General features: G+C 36.7%; 2 protein-coding genes across 2 annotated transcripts; one reads left to right on the top strand and one right to left on the bottom strand.

The window, feature by feature from the left end:
- The first annotated feature begins 1,038 nt into the window (after positions 1–1,038).
- Positions 1,039–8,775, top strand: ABCG26 (ABC-2 type transporter family protein). The gene is made up of 9 exons (XM_077366529.1): positions 1,039–1,398; positions 2,103–2,392; positions 3,318–3,473; positions 3,925–4,108; positions 4,809–5,087; positions 6,096–6,380; positions 7,025–7,309; positions 7,411–7,518; positions 8,307–8,775. The coding sequence occupies exons 1-9, from the start codon at positions 1,183–1,185 to the stop codon at positions 8,574–8,576; spliced, it is 2,073 nt and encodes a 690-aa protein (XP_077222644.1). The 5' UTR covers positions 1,039–1,182; the 3' UTR covers positions 8,577–8,775.
- Positions 8,776–14,141: 5,366 nt separating this feature from the next.
- Positions 14,142–17,324, bottom strand: LOC143856334 (uncharacterized). The gene is made up of 2 exons (XM_077366527.1): positions 16,819–17,324; positions 14,142–16,659 (listed from the first exon to the last, which is right to left on the bottom strand). The coding sequence occupies exons 1-2, from the start codon at positions 17,258–17,260 to the stop codon at positions 14,552–14,554; spliced, it is 2,550 nt and encodes an 849-aa protein (XP_077222642.1). The 5' UTR covers positions 17,261–17,324; the 3' UTR covers positions 14,142–14,551.
- Between the last annotated feature and the right edge of the window lie 1,063 nt (positions 17,325–18,387).

Raw genomic sequence — 18,387 nt, 5'->3', positions numbered from 1 at the left:
GAAGGGAGCCCTTGCAAAAAAGAGGTGAAAGGGCTCTCCTATTGGCTGCACATCACCATGGGGGAGCCCTTTCACCTCTTTTTTGCAAGGGCTCCCTTCAGTTTAGACTTCCTCTTAAGTTAATGTTATTTGTAAAAGGTACATTAAGGCATCTTAAGAAGTCATTAACTATGTTATTTATAAAACTTTTACTTGTAAATAATCATAAGGAAAATCATGTGCTTATAAAATTAGGAAATATCTTTTAAGACAAACTCTTAGTCCCACCTCATCAGATATTTCTGGACCATTGATCAAACATGATGAAAAAGACGTCTTAGAGATGTCTTTAAGCCACAGATTTTTACATGCCCATCTTGCAAATAAGATCTCCATTTGCATAATAAGACTTTAGACTCACTGGGTCACCCTACAATGGCATCAAATCAACAGTCATGATCACCAAGAATATATGGCATGTGTGCGTTCGATCATGGCCTTCAAGATGACATAGTTTACTAGTCCAACCCCTAGATTATATACAAAGACCTTTTGAAGTATCCAAAGAAGCCATAACTTTTTAATAGGATTTTTTGGGGCTAACATGGGGTTAAGCAGCCTCAACGCTGTGACCCTTACATCCTAACCATGAGTCTTATGCCCATGCCGCTTGACTATCGATATAAAGATAGTTTGATCACAAGTCCATGGAAAATGGCATTTTCAAAATCGAATAGAACACATAAAAAGTTAGGTATTTGAATAATATTCATGGGAATTGCTAGGGGAGTGAAGAGCATAAGAAAGAAATCATTATCTTCTCAAGCCTTTAGCATGCTTCAACAAAACCATACTTTTTTTTCTTTACTTTTCTTTTTCACTTAGAGGGATAGCAAAACCAACGTTCTAGGTATAAAACTATAGGCTTCAAAAGGGTGTGAGAACCTCTAATTTTTATATTTCCAAAACAAGGGTTTTCAACCTTGGCATAAGAAGCTTGTGACCCACCAACCAACGTCTTTCTTTGAAACAAAAAAGAAAATCTAGACAAGCTTTAGGTATGTTCTAGTTGATTTCACCTCCTTTTAGAGTTCATAAAGCCTTAAGGGAACATTTGGGTGTATCTAGCTTGAGTTTATTGAGTTGATGAAGCCTTTAGGGAACATTTTGAGTGTATCTAGTCTGAGTTCTTTCCTGTAAGACATGGAAATCTGCAATGAAGAAGAAAAGGAGGAGATGGCAATGACCATTCCAACCATGGGGCCAATGCAAATTGCTGGCAGCACTAGCTTTGGTCACAACATAGAGTTCATGTCTCAAACATACCATCCGAGAAATAGAAATTTAGAGATACGTATAGAGCATGAGTTTCCAAATGTCAGTGATGAAAGGCTTAGCCCTCTTCCAATATTTCTCAAGGTAATTTCCTTTAATTTCTAACACAACTAGTTTCCTTTTTTTTTCTTTTCTTTTCCATTTTGGTTAGGTATGCATGGTCTGAATCGAAGATGTCCTTAAGTTCCAATACACCTCCGTTTCAAGCCGAGCTAGGCAAACCGTTCTCTAGCATTTGGATTGCCAGGATCAGGAATTAGAATTGACATCGTATTCCGATTCCACCCCAGTTGGAATGGAATTTTTATTAGATTTTTTTGAATTAAATTTTTTATTTTTATTTGTTCTCATCCCACTTAAGGAGGCCTTTTGTCAATTCGGAGTAGCATTTCATTGACAACAATAAATGTTGAGAAAATACTTTTGAACGAGCAATAGTTTTGTTAAAGAAACTAATTATAGGACTCATTTATGCACAATTTTGAGCCTAATCATCAGTTTTGAACTGGCAATCGGTATTAAAATTGAAAACAAACATGGCCTTAGTTTTTCTATGTGTTGATTTTTATAGCTTTTTTTAATAGGTAAGCTGGGGTTTGGCGGAGACCCCTACCTTACCGGTTTATTTAAATTGAAAAAGATGAAACAATCAGCATACAAACTCAACCCTATCCGAAGAATAGGGATACAAACCATATTTTATAGCTGTATTCGTAATAAAATAGAAGTTTATTCAATAGAAATAAATATTTAGCTTTTCAATTCATGAAAATTTAATAATAATGCAGTTTGAAGACGTGGAATATAAAGTAAAGATCAGCCGTGCTTCATCTAGAAATCCTGTAAAAGATGTGATGACGAAAGTAGCCTCTCAATTAAGCATGGAGCAAGAGAACTACAATCACATCTTGAAGGGTATAACGGGAAGCGTAGGGCCTGGAGAAATCCTTGCCTTGATGGGGCCTTCAGGGAGTGGGAAGACAACTTTACTACAGATATTAGGAGGTAGGCTACAAGAAAATGTTAAAGGGACCATAACTTACAATGATATTCCTTATACTCCTGCTCTCAAGAGGAGGTATGTATCTCTCTCTCTCTCTCTCTCTCTCTCATATTGGATTATTATTGTAGTAGAAAAGATATGCATGATTTGATTTCAAAATACATATAACTATAAAATTTGAATCCAAACACATGTTGAACTCAAAACATATGTTATCTTTTGTATGTTATAAATAGGTCATCCTACCTGTATTTGAATTCAAGATATGTTTTAAATTCAAGAGATAGGCTTACCTCCACCGCGACTTAAGTGTGTCGCTTAGAAAGCAGTCTTTTAGAAAAAGATAGACGAGTTATGTTTTCTAGTTAGTCTAGGGCTAGGTGTAGCGTCTAGGTCAGGTGTCCTATGTGTTTCTATTTTTTAATGGACTATCTTAGGTGTTTCTTAGTTTGAGACTGTGTTAGAAAAATCACACAATGAAGTGTGGTGATGAGAAAAAGTTGGTAGAGAGAAAAAATTACAGTTTGTGGGTTTCAGGTATAAACCGTTGTAATCTTTGTTTGCTTTTTTCTCATAGTGGAAGATCATGTTCTTGTCTATAGGTGTAGCCATCATTGCCGAGCCGCATATATCTCGTGTTTGTCTATTTCTTTGCATATTTATATGAGAAATTATATGATGCCCGACCGCGAGAATGTCAAGGGCGGGTAGAGGCAAAACCTGTTGCCTTGGTTTTTGAACAAAAGAAAAGTCAGAAAAAGAGCTTTCTCTTGGATTAAAAATCAAGGGAGAGATGGTTTTCTCTCTCCGCCCTTTATAATCTCACGATCGGGCATCATATAAGTTCTCTATTTATATTATCTTTCAATTACTTTGTACTCAATCGGATTCTTTTTGTTAGATGTCTTTTAAATTCAAATCATGCATATGAAAACCAGAGTCAACTTTTCAGAAGGGCTGGTTTAGTTGTAATACTAAATGTGCTTTGATTGGCTAACAGGATTGGATTCGTGACCCAAGATGATGTGCTATTTCCGCAATTAACAGTGGAAGAAACACTTGTTTTTGCCGCATTTCTGAGACTTCCAAGCAACATGAGTCGGCGGAAAAAATATTTACGAGTAGAGATGATTATAAAAGAACTTGGTCTAGAAAGGTTTGCTTTTATAACCAAAAATGGTGGCTAAATTCACATACATCATGTTATTTGGAAATAATTCCATAAGAAAAGCATGTTTCGCAACCATGAATCTTTTCAGCTCCTCTCTTATAATTGGGCCGACAAATATTCCATGAAATGAATTTTCATGGTTACCAATCATGCCCAAAAGAATCTAACCTTCCATACGAAGATAATTTACTCTTTAGAGGCTGATGATTTTAACCTGCTTGGTCTAGAAATTGAAACCATGCCACAATCCTTAAAAAAACTCATGTTATGAGTAGATAAATCTTTTTTCTTGATAGGAAAATTGTGTATGATATAGAAATTAATTTTGTTTGAACTCTTTTTTTTTTAATGGTAATTTTGTTTAAACTCTTAATACCAAAGTAATGATCCTAATCATAAGCAATAAATCTCTTAATAATCATTCGCCGCATTTTAGATGCCGTCGGACTCTCGTGGGAGGCGTATTTGTGAGAGGAATATCTGGTGGAGAAAGAAAAAGAACAAGCATAGGGTATGAAATTCTTGTAGATCCTTCACTGTTGTTGCTAGATGAACCGACGTCCGGTCTCGACTCTACCTCTGCGAATCGGCTCCTTCGGATTCTTCAAGGGATTGCCAAGGTTAGAATATTTCTGTTTGTTTTGGATTTTCAGAACTGATTGTGAGTCCAAAAATGATCATTGGACTCAAGTCGACGTTTAATTTTGAGACTAATAGGACTCAAAATAGGTTCTCTCATTGCACTCAAGTTTGCGTTAATCAGTTTAGGACTCACAATTGGTACTCAAGTTTACGTTTAATTTTGAGTCCAATAATCAGTTTAGGACTCGCAATCGGTTCTCAATATCCAAACACACACACACGGCCTAAGACCCTGTTCGTTTTGGATTTTGAGTCAATCTGATTTTTGGACTCAAAATTAAGACCCTGTTCATTTTGGAATATAAAAATTGATTTTGAGTAACGGACTATTGGACTCAAAATTTAGTTTTGGCTCTGTTCATTTTAGATTTTGACAACTGATTGTGAATCCAAAACCGATTATTGTACTCAAAATAACAATTTTAGTTTTGAGTCCTATAATCAGTTTTGGGCTCACAAATCTGTTGTCAAAATCTAAAATGAGCAGGGCCTATGTTTTGAGTCCATTAATAAATCAATTCTCAAAATATAAAACGAACAGGGCCCAAACGTAATGGTCTCCAATAATCAGTTTTGGACTCAAAATGTCTAAAAGTAATGGCGTCCAATAATCAGTTTTGGACTCAAAATTTTAATTGATTTGCCATTGATATGATAGTTGAACTGCTTGGCCTATAGGCAGGAAGGACAATCATCACAACAATCCACCAACCGTCTAGTAGGATTTTCCATACATTTGACAAGATCTTGTTGATATCAGAAGGATATCCTGTGTATTATGGGAAAGCCAGAGAGTCCATGGACTATTTTTCGTCATTGAGATTTGTGCCTGAGCTAGCCATGAACCCTGCAGAGTTCCTACTGGATTTAGCCACTGGGTGCCTAAATGACATTAGCATTCCTGAAGATTTGAAAGTCCACCATGGCACACAAGAGTTCGAGAGAGAAGTAATCAAGGTAAGTGATCTCTTAGGCCCTTTTTTTGTTTTGGATTTTGAGAATCGATTGTGAGTCCTGAACTGATTATTGAACTCAAATTTATGTTCTGGACTCACAATCGGTTGTCAAAAACCAAAACAAACAGCGCCTAGTTCAGTTGTTTTTGGTCAATGAGCAATATAATGTTGTTTTAGTCAATTTTAAGAAATTAAGATTGTGTTCTTTGAATGCCCACTCCAAAAATAAAAGAGAGTTGAAGAACACAACCTCAGGCTCGGTTTGGATTGAAGGAAAAACATATCTTAAGGAAAAATTTTCTTTGGAATTTTTTTCACCGCGGCCGCGAACTTTTTGGCAGAGGGCTGAGATCAATCCCATTAAAAAGTGAAAGGCCGATTTCTTGGCAATGACGCACTTAGTCACTACAGAAGTGAAACAATCTTTATAAATTAAAGGTCCCAATAAATAAAACTTGATATCAAGACCCTGTTTGGATTGCAGGAATTTGTTTGGAAAGGAAAATTGTTTCAGAAATTTCCTACTTTCTTATTTACAGAAAAAGATAACTTGAATGAATCCTATTCAATTTTTATTTAGAGAGAGGATTACATCCCACTAAATTAACCATAATCATATTATGTCTCTCTAAATTATGGAAAGATCAAATTTTCCCAGAAAAAAATTTCCTTCAGAAATGTTTTTCTTGCAATACAAACGGGCCGGAAATGTCCCTATAAATAAAACATGATCTGTGGTGGTTCAAGCTCTTTTTTTTTTTTCATGTGTAATCAAACAATGGAAAAGCGGAAAGTTTTTTCTTTTCCAAAAAATTCCTGCAATCGAAGTGTTGAGCTCTTCAAACCATGGGATCCTTTTAACAGTGTACTTGTTTATGTTTCATAGCCCATATGCTAAAATCAAAGGTTTTGAAGTATTTTTGCATTGCTTGTTGCAAACTTATGATATAGCACCTACTTCCATGTGTTTCTTTTATGACTGACTTGATTCTTTTGTATGACATGTTAGTATCTGCATTGCAAGTATAAAGTTGAGATAGAAGCCAAAGAAAAAGAAGCAAAGCACCGATCAGAGAAAGCACCCACACATCTGCAATTGGCTATTCAAATTAAGAAGGATTGGACAATTAGTTGGTGGGAGCAATTTATGATATTATCAAAGAGAACATTCAGAGAGAGGTGTAGAGATTACTTTGACAAGCTAAGACTAGTGCAATGCATTGGAGTTGCAATCTTATTAGGCCTTCTTTGGTGGAAATCCCAAACTGGAACAGAGGCACAACTCAGAGATCAAGTTATGTTCCCATCAGTTTTCAAATCATATGAATTTATATAATTTTTATATGGTGCATGCGTTTGAAGCCAAGAAGGAAGTAGGGCTTACATGAGTGAATGATCTAAACCATTCATTCTATGGGCCCCCGACATAGATAGGTTGTGCCCCAAAAATGGGGGCCAATTGGATGATCCTAACCCTTTGGTTTGTGGCCCTCATTTTGGATGGTCCGATAATGAAAACTCCTCAAACTGACCGGTTTAGGATCATCTAATGGTCGGGCACGGCCTATCGATGATGGGCCCAAAAGATGATGTGGGTCCCGCTTCCATTTTTAGTGATGTAAAAACTCTACTGTGCTGTCTGGAATGCAGGAAAAACATCCGGGAGAAAGTTTTTCTACGGATTTTTTTTTTCTTTTGACAATTTAAATGAAAATAAAGTCATGACTTGAAGGTTCAACTAAATAAAACTTGAACCGCGCTAGTTAAAAAAAAAAAAAATTTCCATGCCTAAACAAACAATGGAAAATCAGGAAATTCCATAAAAGTCTTTCCTTGCCAAACTTTTTTCAGAAAATTCCTGCAAACCAAACATGGCCTAGACATAAACATACATGTATATCATTCTCACATGTTTCAGAATTCTTCCCTTGGTTGTAGATTGGCCTGATGTTCTACATTTGCATTTTCTGGACATCATCATCCATTTTTGGAGCTGTATATGTCTTCCCGTTTGAGAGTATCTACCTGGTGAAAGAGAGGAAAGCAGACATGTATAGGCTTAGTGCGTACTATTTATCTAGCACACTATGTGATATGGTGGCTCATGTTTTCTATCCCACAATTTTCATGGCCATTTTGTACTTCATGGCTGATTTCAAAAGAACAGTCTCTTGCTTCTTCCTTACATTGTTTGCAATGTTATTGGTGGTCATCACAAGCCAGGTAAGTTTAAGAACCCAATTTTTCTTTTACTTTGTTTGGTATGATTACCCCATCTATGATTTGAAAATGGGGAAAAAAATAGATTTTATGCTCTTCTATAGGGAGCTGGTGAACTGTTTGGAGCTGCTGTTATGAGTATAAAAAGGGCAGGGATGATTGCCTCACTGATACTCATGTTGTTTCTTCTCACTGGGGGATATTATGTACAGGTAGTCATTTCCAAGCAAAATCTACAGCTTTTCAATTGTTTGGTATGGTTTATATTTTGAAATAGAAGAGAAAGGGGCTAAGTATAGACACCCTTAATATTAGGCATGATATCATGTCAGTTTCTGCTACATATATTAAAAAAAGTAGAAGAAATCAAATAAAAATTAACTGTCATGGCAGAAAATGCCTATAGTCTGTAAGTACCAATTCGCTAAAAGCACATTTGGTTTCGTCACTTTCCTAGGAAAGTACATGGAAATTTTTTTTTATTTTTTTGGGGGTGGGGGGCGTTTGGGGGCGGGGGAGGAATTTGCTAGGGTCCATCGCAAAAGGCATTTCGCGGAGCGTCTGTTGCATGAGAGAGCAGCCACCTCATGAATAATGACAAAATCTGTTGGAAAGTGAGCCTATGTGGCTGCTCTCTCATGCAACAAACGTTCCACGAAATGCATTTTGCGATGGACCCTAGCAAAATCCCATTTTTATATGGATTTTTTTTACTGTCTGACCACTTGATCCATAAAAGAATCAATGAAAAGTTGCCCCACTCGGATTTTTGATGGATCAAGCGGTTTGAACACTTGCCACATTCTTTCATAAGGAAGCGATGCAACCAAACAGGCTACAAAGAAAAACACAACAAAGCATTCTACTATGTGATGTAACTTGGTGTCTTCTTAATAATAAATTCACTCTCTCCATTGAAAAACTTTTTTCCCTCTTCCCCTCCTAAACACATGCTGCTGTTACTTGCAATGCTGACTAGTGAACCTTTTGGTTTTCACAGCACATACCTAGATTTATGCAGTGGTTGAAGTACATATCATTCATGTACTATGGGTTCAGACTCCTGTTGAAAGTACAGTACTCTGGGGATCAGCTATATGAATGTGAAAGTGAAGGTGGATGCCGGACTTTGCAGAGTTCTCCATCATTCGACACGGTCAACTTGAATGGTGGCCTGCAAGAAGTCTGGATTATGTTAGCTATGGCGACGACATATCGGTTGTGTGCTTATGTTTGTCTACGCAAAAGAATTAACATCTCCACTTTATGATTGATTGTTACTCATCAGTTACATGTATGCAAAGTTATAATTTTTTAAAAATATTTTTAATGTATGAGAGAGGTGGCACTTTCAAAGAAGGCGATAACAAGCCACACAAGAGAATGATGCCTAAGCTATTTTAATCCGTCGATGAGTCTGCTTGATAAACATAGAAAAACTATAACATAGAAGAGAGATGCACTAGATGTTAATTTTATCAAACTTCAAACTTTACGATATGTTTTGTCTTAATTAGCCTTTAAATTTTAGGATTTTTGCTTATAAATACCTAATCTGCAAGGTAATTTCCAATTAGAAATGACCAAGAAGTTGACCTTTTAGAAAATATATCCAAAAGGTCCCTAAATATTAATAGACACATTGCTAAGTTCAGCCTAAACAAAGACCCAAAACCCCTATAACCTAATTTAGAAAGATAAACACAAGTTCCTGTAAACAAGAATATCAAACCCTTAATTTTTCAAACCAAAGAAGCTCTCTACAGCCCTATTATTTTCAAGTTCATGTTTGAAGAACCCGGGAATTTACACTGCATCATTTTTCATTTTTGGACTTGACTTGCACTGCTTCAAAAAATTTCCACCCAACGCCGCTGAAAAATTCAAGATGCAAAGTGATGACAGGAAACCTGATTGGGCTTTCCATATGGAAGAGCACAGTATGCTCTCAACTTCTTCCAATGAATCCGATATTATCCTAGGAAGCCAATAGCGAATAACCTTATCTTCCCTGCTCTCTCAATCTCAACTCACAGCAAGCCGCAAGCATCATTTACTGATAGGGCTAATGAGAGGGGGCTCTATTAGTAAGGGGCAATTGCTTGCTGCTTGTTGGTTCTGTATGGCTGATTAGTAATGCTGCCTGATGACAACATAGGATGTTTATAACCTTTTGATTATTGGTGAAATAGAAGACGCAGCTGATGAACAGATAAAAGAAGGGAAGTTAAAGAACGGGGCAGTGATGGCTTGCGAAGTAGACAGCAAGCAGCAAGTATCACTTAATAATTGGGAGGGGAGTTATCATGGATGTACCGGTATTGTACAATAACATTTCCACAATCCTGGTTAATTGGGAGGGGGCTTATCATGGATCTACTGGTAGCTCATTATGATTATCCCTACCGTATGCTGTGATATGGTTGCTGTGGAATGAAAGGAATAATAGAAAATTCCACAGTAAACAGAAATCGTGGCAGCAGATCGTCTTGGATACTAAATTGGCGATTATATCTCGGTACAAGGCTAGAGTGAAGACCCCATATTCCGCTGGAGATATTCTAAGGAATTGGACCTCAATCATATCTGAACGTCCGCATCATAATATCAGCTCTCCTAGATGGGCGGCCCCTCCTGCTGGCTGGTTTAAATGAAATTTTAACAGCAGTCCGTTTGGAAATCTAGGCCCGGCAGGTATCGGTGGGATTCTTCGAAATGAGTTTGAGGACGAGGTTATGTGTTTTTCCGGACCGATTGGTTTTAGTGATGCAAATACTGCGGAGGCAAAAGCGTTATTGTTTGGACTCAAATGGTACGCGTCCAACAATTTGGGCCCTCTCTCATCATGTAGGGTGATTCGACCAATGCTTTGGCTTGGGCTGCGAATACGCATCATTCGACCAAGACTATGCCATCAACGGCGTTCAGCTAATTCCAAAGCAGATGAATTGGTAAAGGCAGGTACTACCTTGTCGGAGATGGTCATCTCATACGTGGGCATGCCTGAAAATTTGGGAGAATAGATGCCTCTCCCTCCTACAGTAATCCTTGTAATTTATTAGGGGTAGGGGTGTAAATGGATATTCGGAAATTCGATTACCGTCCACATCCGAATTCGTTTAAAGCGGATATTATCCGAATCCGTTTCAAGCGGATATTATCCGAATCCGTTTATGAGATATCCGGCTCTTAGCGGATGCGAATCTGGTAAATGGTATATCAGATCCGTTTAACATCCGAATCCGAGAAGTAAATCATTTTTATTTATTATTAATAATATCATTAATATTTATTTTTAGTAATGACACACTATCTTTTGTTTCTTTAAGAAAAGTGAATATTCTTTTTAGAAAAAAAATATAAAAACAAAAATAGCCCAAACCCATTCCATCAAAATAGCCCAAACTCATTCCATCATATACAAAAAAAAGAAGAAGGAAAAACCCAAAGACCACTACCAACACTATCATCCATCCCCATCGCCTCCCTCTCTCTCTCTCTCTCTCTCTGCCTTTGTTTTAAAAGGAAGAAGAGGATCTCATATATTTTAGGGTTTGAGAGTTAATTTTGTGAAGAGAATGTAGAGGTGTAGTTTTAAGGTTTGGAAAATTCATTCGAGTAAGTAGGAGAAAAAAGATAAAGTGCTGCAATAAAATGTTCGAATTTACCGGATAAACGGATACGGATAATATCCGAATTCGAACAATATCCGACGGATACGAATTCGGTAATAGATATTAAATATCCGTCGAATCCGAATCCGAATCCGAATTCGGATATAGCCATATCCGCTCCGAATTCGATCCGTTTACACCCCTAATTAGGGGGGACCTCTTGTCCCCTTTTTGTAATTGCTGGATTATTGGAATAAAGTTTTGTCCATTTTTTTTTAAAAAAAGTAATTTTATCAGGCAACACACCCTTGGCCTGCATCTCCATGCAAAGTTTCGCAGCAAAAGCTATGTTGCCCACTTGTAGTGATCCATCAATTAATGTAGTATAAGTAGGTAGATCACAACGAATCCCCTCTTTGCACATTCGCCTATGCAAATCAAATGCCGCCTCCATGTTATTTTGGTTCCTATACCCACCAATCAAGCTGTTGTAGAGAACACTACTTGGGGGTCAAACCAACTTCAAGCAGTTCGTCAGAAACTTCATGTGCACCTTCCATATTTCCTTTCTTGCAAAATCCATCAATGAAGGCATTATATGCCGCAACATCTAATTTGAGACCTTTGCTCCTCATCTCATTCCACATCTCCAAAGAAAGATTGATACTACTATTTTTACAATATCCATCAATGAAACTGGTCTACTTGACAACATTTGGGGATACACCACTCTGGTGCATTTGATGATAAGTTGCCAATGCCAAATTCATGCTGCCCTCTTTAATGAAGACATCGATAATGCTGTTGTGAGTCATACAAATGCCCTAATGCTGGCATTAGGGCTAGAATTACCTGAAAGTAGACATTCAATACAAAATAAAAAAACACGATGATTCGGATAATTCAGACCGCATATTTTGAAAGTAGACATTCAATACACAAATGATGATTGAGATAATTCGAACCGCATATTTTGAAAGTAGACATTCAATACACAATAAAAACACGATAATTTGGATAATTCGAACCGGATATTTTTAAAGTAGATATTCAATACACAGTAAAAAAAACACGATAATTCGAATTGCATATTTTGAAAGTAGACATTCGATACACAATAAAAAACACGATAATTTGGATAATTCAAACCGCAGATTTTGAAAGTAGACATTCGATACACATTAAAAAACATGATAATTCGGATAATTCAAATAGCGTATTTTGAGGTTTCAATCAAGCAATCAAAGAAAATATTGGCACTAGGGCTAGAATTACCTGAAAGTGATGTCTTCAAAAGCCACTATGCGCTTGAAATTTTCCCAGACCGGATGAAAATGCGAAGCATGATGCCTAAGGAATCAGTGTTTTTGATATTTCCACCCTTTATCAGCCCATAAGAAGTATCCCAAAGCATATTTTGGATCGTATTGATTATTCAAAAGAATCTCTATCACGTGATCTTGAGTGGCGGCTTTTTCTTTCCAAAAAATCTGTGTAAGGGATGAGGGGAAATGACCATGCCTTGATCTTTCCGAAGTGGAGATTTCTAAATATCCTCTCCCCAGAATAGATTTCTTTGGAATAATTGTCTTTGAAATGGATTTCTTGGAAAATTTTGTTTCCGAAAAGGATTTTTCTGGAAAATTTGAATGTTTGGGAGTTTATCCAAAGAGTGATCAGGGTGGGAATTTGAGGTGGAGCACCAAAGAGGTTTGGGGTTTTTACAAGAACGGAGAAGACATGGTGATAGAAAAGAGGTCGGTGAGCATCTCATGGGGTTCTTTTTCGCCGCTTAAAAGCCCTAATCACTGTTTCTACAATGAAGGGAGCAAATACAGTATGGCGAATAAAAAATAGGTTACTGATATTGGCACTACCATGTTTTAATAATTGCACAAACTCATCTTGTCCAATCTTTTTTAATTGGTTCCTGCCTTTCGAGAACCGTGATAACCTTTTTTTTATAGCTACAGTGATAACATTTGGCAGCTGTTTAAATAGTAAAGGACAAGATGTGTTAGTGCAATTATAAATATATGGCAGTGCCAATATCAGTAGCAAAAAAAGGAAAAAAAACAATTTTAGCCAAGTTTAAAAAAAATATAAAGTGCTGATGCGGCACTCGCCACTTTTGGAATGCAAAACATTTTGCAGCTAGGTTTTGTTCAACCATGATCCCACGTTTTGCAGCCAGTTGATAATATTCAGACAAGTGAAACATTAGTGTCGCTGCAATCCCTATTTCTAAGAATTTCCAAGACATGGCTTGACAAGTCTCAACAAAATTTACAGAAATTCATCATATGAGAAACTAACATTTTTCCGAATAAGCCGAAATACAAAGCCCGCTAAATGCACACAAAAATAAGTTAAAAATAACCATTATTCTGTATAAATAAAAATATGAAACCAATCATTCAAAAAAATTAAAAATAAAAATATGAAACCACTAAAATTTCAAACCAACCTAAGCTCTCGAGAGCCCTTCTCTTCTTGATGGATGCCCTTGCATCGGTATATTGGACTAGGTTGCAAAGAAGCCACTTCTTCAAAGACTCCCATCTATCAAGACATATCCCTTCGCTACCACAACTTTCTACTAAAAATTTCCTACTTCTACACAAGTTATCTCCTTTGCAGAAGCAAAACACCATGACACCAAATGCTCAGGAAAAAAACGGACCTCTTAAAATGAGATGGCCTTAGATTTGCCTATAAAGATTGTGTTATTATATTCCTTCCCACAGACACCAAAATATAGCCACTAGGTAAGCCTCACGGAATGTGGCCTCCTGCAAGAGGGAATCTGTTAGACCAAATCACCAAATTTCCAAAACAGCCACCATTATCAACCATATGATTCCAAAAAGAATCAAGGAAATGCTTTAAATTCTTTTGCGGCATTCTCTTCATTAAGTTCTTCAATTAGATGAGCCTCATGTAAGGGGGAAGTTTACGGGTAACAATCAGATTTATACACCTAATCTCATTTTTGTTGATCTTTATCCAAGTAGAACATAAGATGATGACTCATCATTAATCTATAGTATCGTGTTTCCATTTTGTGGCAAGAAATATATTCAAGGCTATTTATCATGTATCACAACTCACCATTATACATAAACAAAAGTAACTGTAAAACTGGTAGTAAAAGCATGCAAAATACATTAGTTAGAAATCACAATGTGAAGCTGCATGACAACAGGCCACACGACTTGATCTAAACAACCAATTTTGCTATGCACACACCAGAGATTTGATATTTCAATTTACTGAATCTCATGCATACAAGGAATCCCATTAACAATAATGAGCTTTAAGTGTGTGAAATGAATCGTACAAGTTAGATACCATTGGCAATTGAGTGCAAGCTTAAGCCTACTTTTAAAACAGACCAATACAGAACTAATTTCTTGTATACACATACTAATATCTATAAATTAAGCATAAAGGATTTCAGGGGTGATTGATCTCTAACCTCCACAGGCAGCAAGCAAGAGAGCAACCAACTGTGATAAATCAAATGTCATTTGATGACCCCACTTGCACTTTCATATAACCCACATAAAAGCAATTTGAAACCACTAGGTCAGCTTTTTCAGGCACCTATACAACTAGCAAGGGTGACATTTTATTCAAACTTTCCATTTACAAGAATGTCATAAGTTGCCTCATCAGGCTCTAGGCCTCTGTCAAGCATTTCATCGTGCAGTCTAAAAGCCTCTTGCATATTGCCTGCCCTAAAGTAACCAGCAATCAATGCATTATAAATAAGAACATTAGGTGACATGTTCTTTCCATTCATTTCATCCAAGACGTTGTGTGCATTTTTTAGTTGTCCTTCATGGCAAAGACCATTTATAAGAACAGTATAAGTAATGATATCAGGCACAACACCCTTGGCCAGCATCTCCGTGTAAAGTTCCGCAGCAAAAACTATGTTGCCCACTTTTAGTGATCCATCAATTAAAGTAGTATAAGTAGGTAGATCACAACGAATCCCCTCTTCACACATATGCTTATGCAACTCAAATGCCTCCTCCATGTTATTTTGGTTCCTATACCCACCAATCAAGCTGTTGTAGATGGCACTACTTGGGGTCAAACCAACTTTAAAAAGTTCATCAAAAAGTTCACGTGCACATTGCATATTACGTTTCTTGCAAAACCCATCAATGAGGGCATTATATGCAGCAACATCTAGTTGGAGGCCTTTGCTCCTCATCTCATTCCGCATTTCCAAAGCAAGATTGATACTATTATTTTTAATATATCCATCAATGAAACTGGTATAAGTGACAACATTTGGGGATACGCCACTTTGGTGCATTTGATGAAAAGTTGCCAACGCCAATTTCATGCTACCCTCTTTTATGAAGCCATCGATAATGCTGTTGTAAGTCATACAAATGGGAATAAAACCCTCTTCTATGAACTTCTTAAGCATTTTGCTAGCCTCAAATGTCTGACCAGCTTTGCAAAGCCCGTTAATTATAGTGTTGAAGGTGAAATCATTGGGAACAATTCCCAAGCCCAACATCTGGCCGTGCACATTGAAAGCTTGATCAACCTCCCCTTTCTTGAAATACCCATCAATCATACTAGTGTAAGTGATAACATTGGGTTTAATACCCTTCTCAGACATTTCTGTAACGAGAATTGATGCCGCATCCATATTACCTTGTTTGCAATGACCAAGTATTAAGCCATTGTAAGACACAACTGTTGGTATCAATCCCTTATTTAGCATCTTATCCCACAAATTGCGAGCTTCCGTTACTCTACTCTCAGTAGAAAGCCAATATATGAGATTATTATATGTAAAAATATTGGCTAGACCAGAGTCAGCCGCCTCGTCGAACAACTTAAATGACTCTTCCCACCTCTTTTTTTCCAAGAACCCCCGGATAATTGAATTGACAGTAAAGACATTAGGTGACATTCCCATTTCTTTCATTTCCTTGTAAAGCTCATATGCCTTCTCCACATTTCTATTTCGGCAACAACCTTCAATAAGAATCGCATATGTGACACCACTTGGTGCAATTCCACTCTTAGTCATCTTGGATAACAAAACCAAAGCACCATTTACGTCACCTTGAGTGCAATACAGCTTTATAAGACTAGTTGTGGCCACTAAATTCAGTGGAACACCATCACTAATCATTTCATCTTTTATTCTCAACGCCTCCATCATATTCCCTTGCTTCATACAAGCTCCAATTACGCTTGTATATGTAATATCAGAAGGAACAAAACCCAAATCTTTCATCTCTTTCAAAAATTCGCACGCCCTCTTTGAATCTTGCTTCTTACAAATTGACTGAATTACGGTATTATACAAAACCGCATCAAATTTAAGTCCCCTCCCTTTCATGTCCCAAAAATAGTCCTCTGCTTCATCAAGATTCCCTTTTTTCAAAGACCCATGCATCATTATGTCAAGAGTAGAACAATTACAATCCATACCTCTTGCCTGCATCTCCCTATACAAATCTTGCGCCTTTTCAATCTTATTCGCCCTAACCAATGCAGTCAAAAGGATATTTCTAGATTTGACACAAGGAAAAATACCACTTGTAATCATCCTATTAAACCCCACTACTGCCTCCCCAACAAGCCCGGCCCGCGCAAAAACATTCAATACACAATCAAATACACGATGATTATCCGAACCACATATTTTGAGGGTTTTGATCAAGCGATCGACTAGAACACTAGCATTAGGGCTAGAACTACCTGAAAATAGACATTCAATACAGAATAAAAAACACTATAATTCGGATAATTAGAATTCATATTTTGAAAATAAACATTCATTACACAATAATAATAATAAAAAAAAACATGATAATTCGGATAATTCGAACATCAAATTCTGAGGGTTTCAATCAATACCTGAAAGTGATTTTTTCAATAGACGCTCTGCGCTTGAAAGTTTCCCAGACTGAATGAAAATGTGAAGCATGATGCATAAAGAATCAATGGTTTTGATATTTCCACCCCATTTATCAGCCCATAAGAAGTATCCCAACGCATATTTTGGATCGTGCTGATTATTCAAAAGAATCTCTATGATGTGATCTTGAGTTGGGTATTTTTCTTTCTGAAAAATCTGTGTAAGGGATGGGGGAAACTGACCACGACTCGATCTTTCGGTAGTAGGTTTCTCTGTAAATACTATTTCAGAAAAGGTTGTTTCTGGAAAATTTGAATCATTGGGGAGTTTATCATGGTCAGGGTGGAAACTTGAAGTGGAGAGGTAGAAATATTTGGGTTTTTTGGAAGAATGGTGAAGACATAGTGAGAAAGAAGAGAGGGTGAGTGAGCATCTTCTCATGGGGTTTTTTTTTCGCCCTAAAACCCTAATTTTCACAGTTTCTATCAAAAATAAGAAAATACTCGCAAGGGTGATTGCTCATGAGGCGAACTAATCTTATAGCGTTCGCTTCATTATCAAAACCTGGTCCTGGGCTGGGGGGATATCAGGCATTTCACATAAGTTCAGCATTTCTCATGGAATTATATCATTTCACAGAAATGCCCTTAATTCCTTCACTAAGCATAAAATGAAACTTAACTTTGCCACTTGGAATGGCTGAGCATATTCATTTCCCATTTTAAATTACCAGGGTTTTGGCCCATCCTATGGCATTAGGGCTAAATAGTGGGCCCCACCTATCAAAATATGATCTTTAAGATAATGGCCCCACATATCGAAATAAAAAGGGATTTTTGCTGATTAGTCTCTACATGGCAAAATAATTGCTTATTAGTCCCTAAGAAAAGCATATTATCCAAGTAGTCCTACTTTTAGAAAATATTTGTTAAAAGGTCTCTAAAACTCACCTGCTTCAATTTTCTCCGTTAAAAATTCTAAAATGGCAAATTTACACTCAACCCCGTTTTAGCTATTTTGATTTCCCTTCCAATATTTTCCCGTCCAAAATCTTGTAAAATCCTTCAAAGTTGTTAACTTTTTAGCCCATTTTGACTTTCCCTTTTGACATTCTCCCTTCTAAAATTTCTTATTTCTTACACTTCAAAAAATATAAGGTAAACCAACCCAATTCAATTTTTCAGTTAGCGATGTTATCCCTCTAAATTAACCAGACATAATTCCCCTCTTAAATCATTGAATGAAAAAAAAAATTCCTTAGAAATAATTTTCCATCAGAGATATTTTCTTGCAATCGAACCAAGATGGGAATTTCTTGAAAAAGTTTGAAACGAAAAATATTCCTAAAATTTCTTACTTTATTTATCCATGAAGGATAACTTAAATCAACCCTATTTAATTAATTTTAGAGGGATTTTCAATTAATTTAATACCTAAAATGATTTTTTTGAAGGATTTTTGACGAGAATATTGGAAAAGATAATAATTTTGCTTAATTCCTAGTTTTTTTTCCGAAAATATTGGAAAGGAAATCACGCTAAGAAGGATTAAATCGGTTGGGGGTAAAT

This window comes from Tasmannia lanceolata, unplaced genomic scaffold (assembly GCF_043159265.1).
Source record: "Tasmannia lanceolata isolate RefF3 unplaced genomic scaffold, GAP_Taslan_0.1 ptg000023l, whole genome shotgun sequence".
In the NCBI taxonomy this organism is placed as follows: domain Eukaryota; kingdom Viridiplantae; phylum Streptophyta; class Magnoliopsida; order Canellales; family Winteraceae; genus Tasmannia; species Tasmannia lanceolata.
This window is presented reverse-complemented; position numbering and strand designations above follow the sequence as displayed.

Coding starts and splice junctions, on each gene's coding strand:
- ABCG26 (XM_077366529.1), top strand. CDS start 1,183: ATGGAAATCTGCAATGAAGAAGAAAAGGAGGAGATGGCAATGACCATT. Junction 6,381..7,024: donor AGGCACAACTCAGAGATCAA/GTTATGTTCCCA, acceptor CCTTGGTTGTAG/ATTGGCCTGATGTTCTACAT. Junction 7,310..7,410: donor TGGTGGTCATCACAAGCCAG/GTAAGTTTAAGA, acceptor GCTCTTCTATAG/GGAGCTGGTGAACTGTTTGG.
- LOC143856334 (XM_077366527.1), bottom strand. CDS start 17,260: ATGAGAAGATGCTCACTCACCCTCTCTTCTTTCTCACTATGTCTTCAC. Junction 16,660..16,818: donor ATTGAAAAAATCACTTTCAG/GTATTGATTGAA, acceptor GTCTATTTTCAG/GTAGTTCTAGCCCTAATGCT.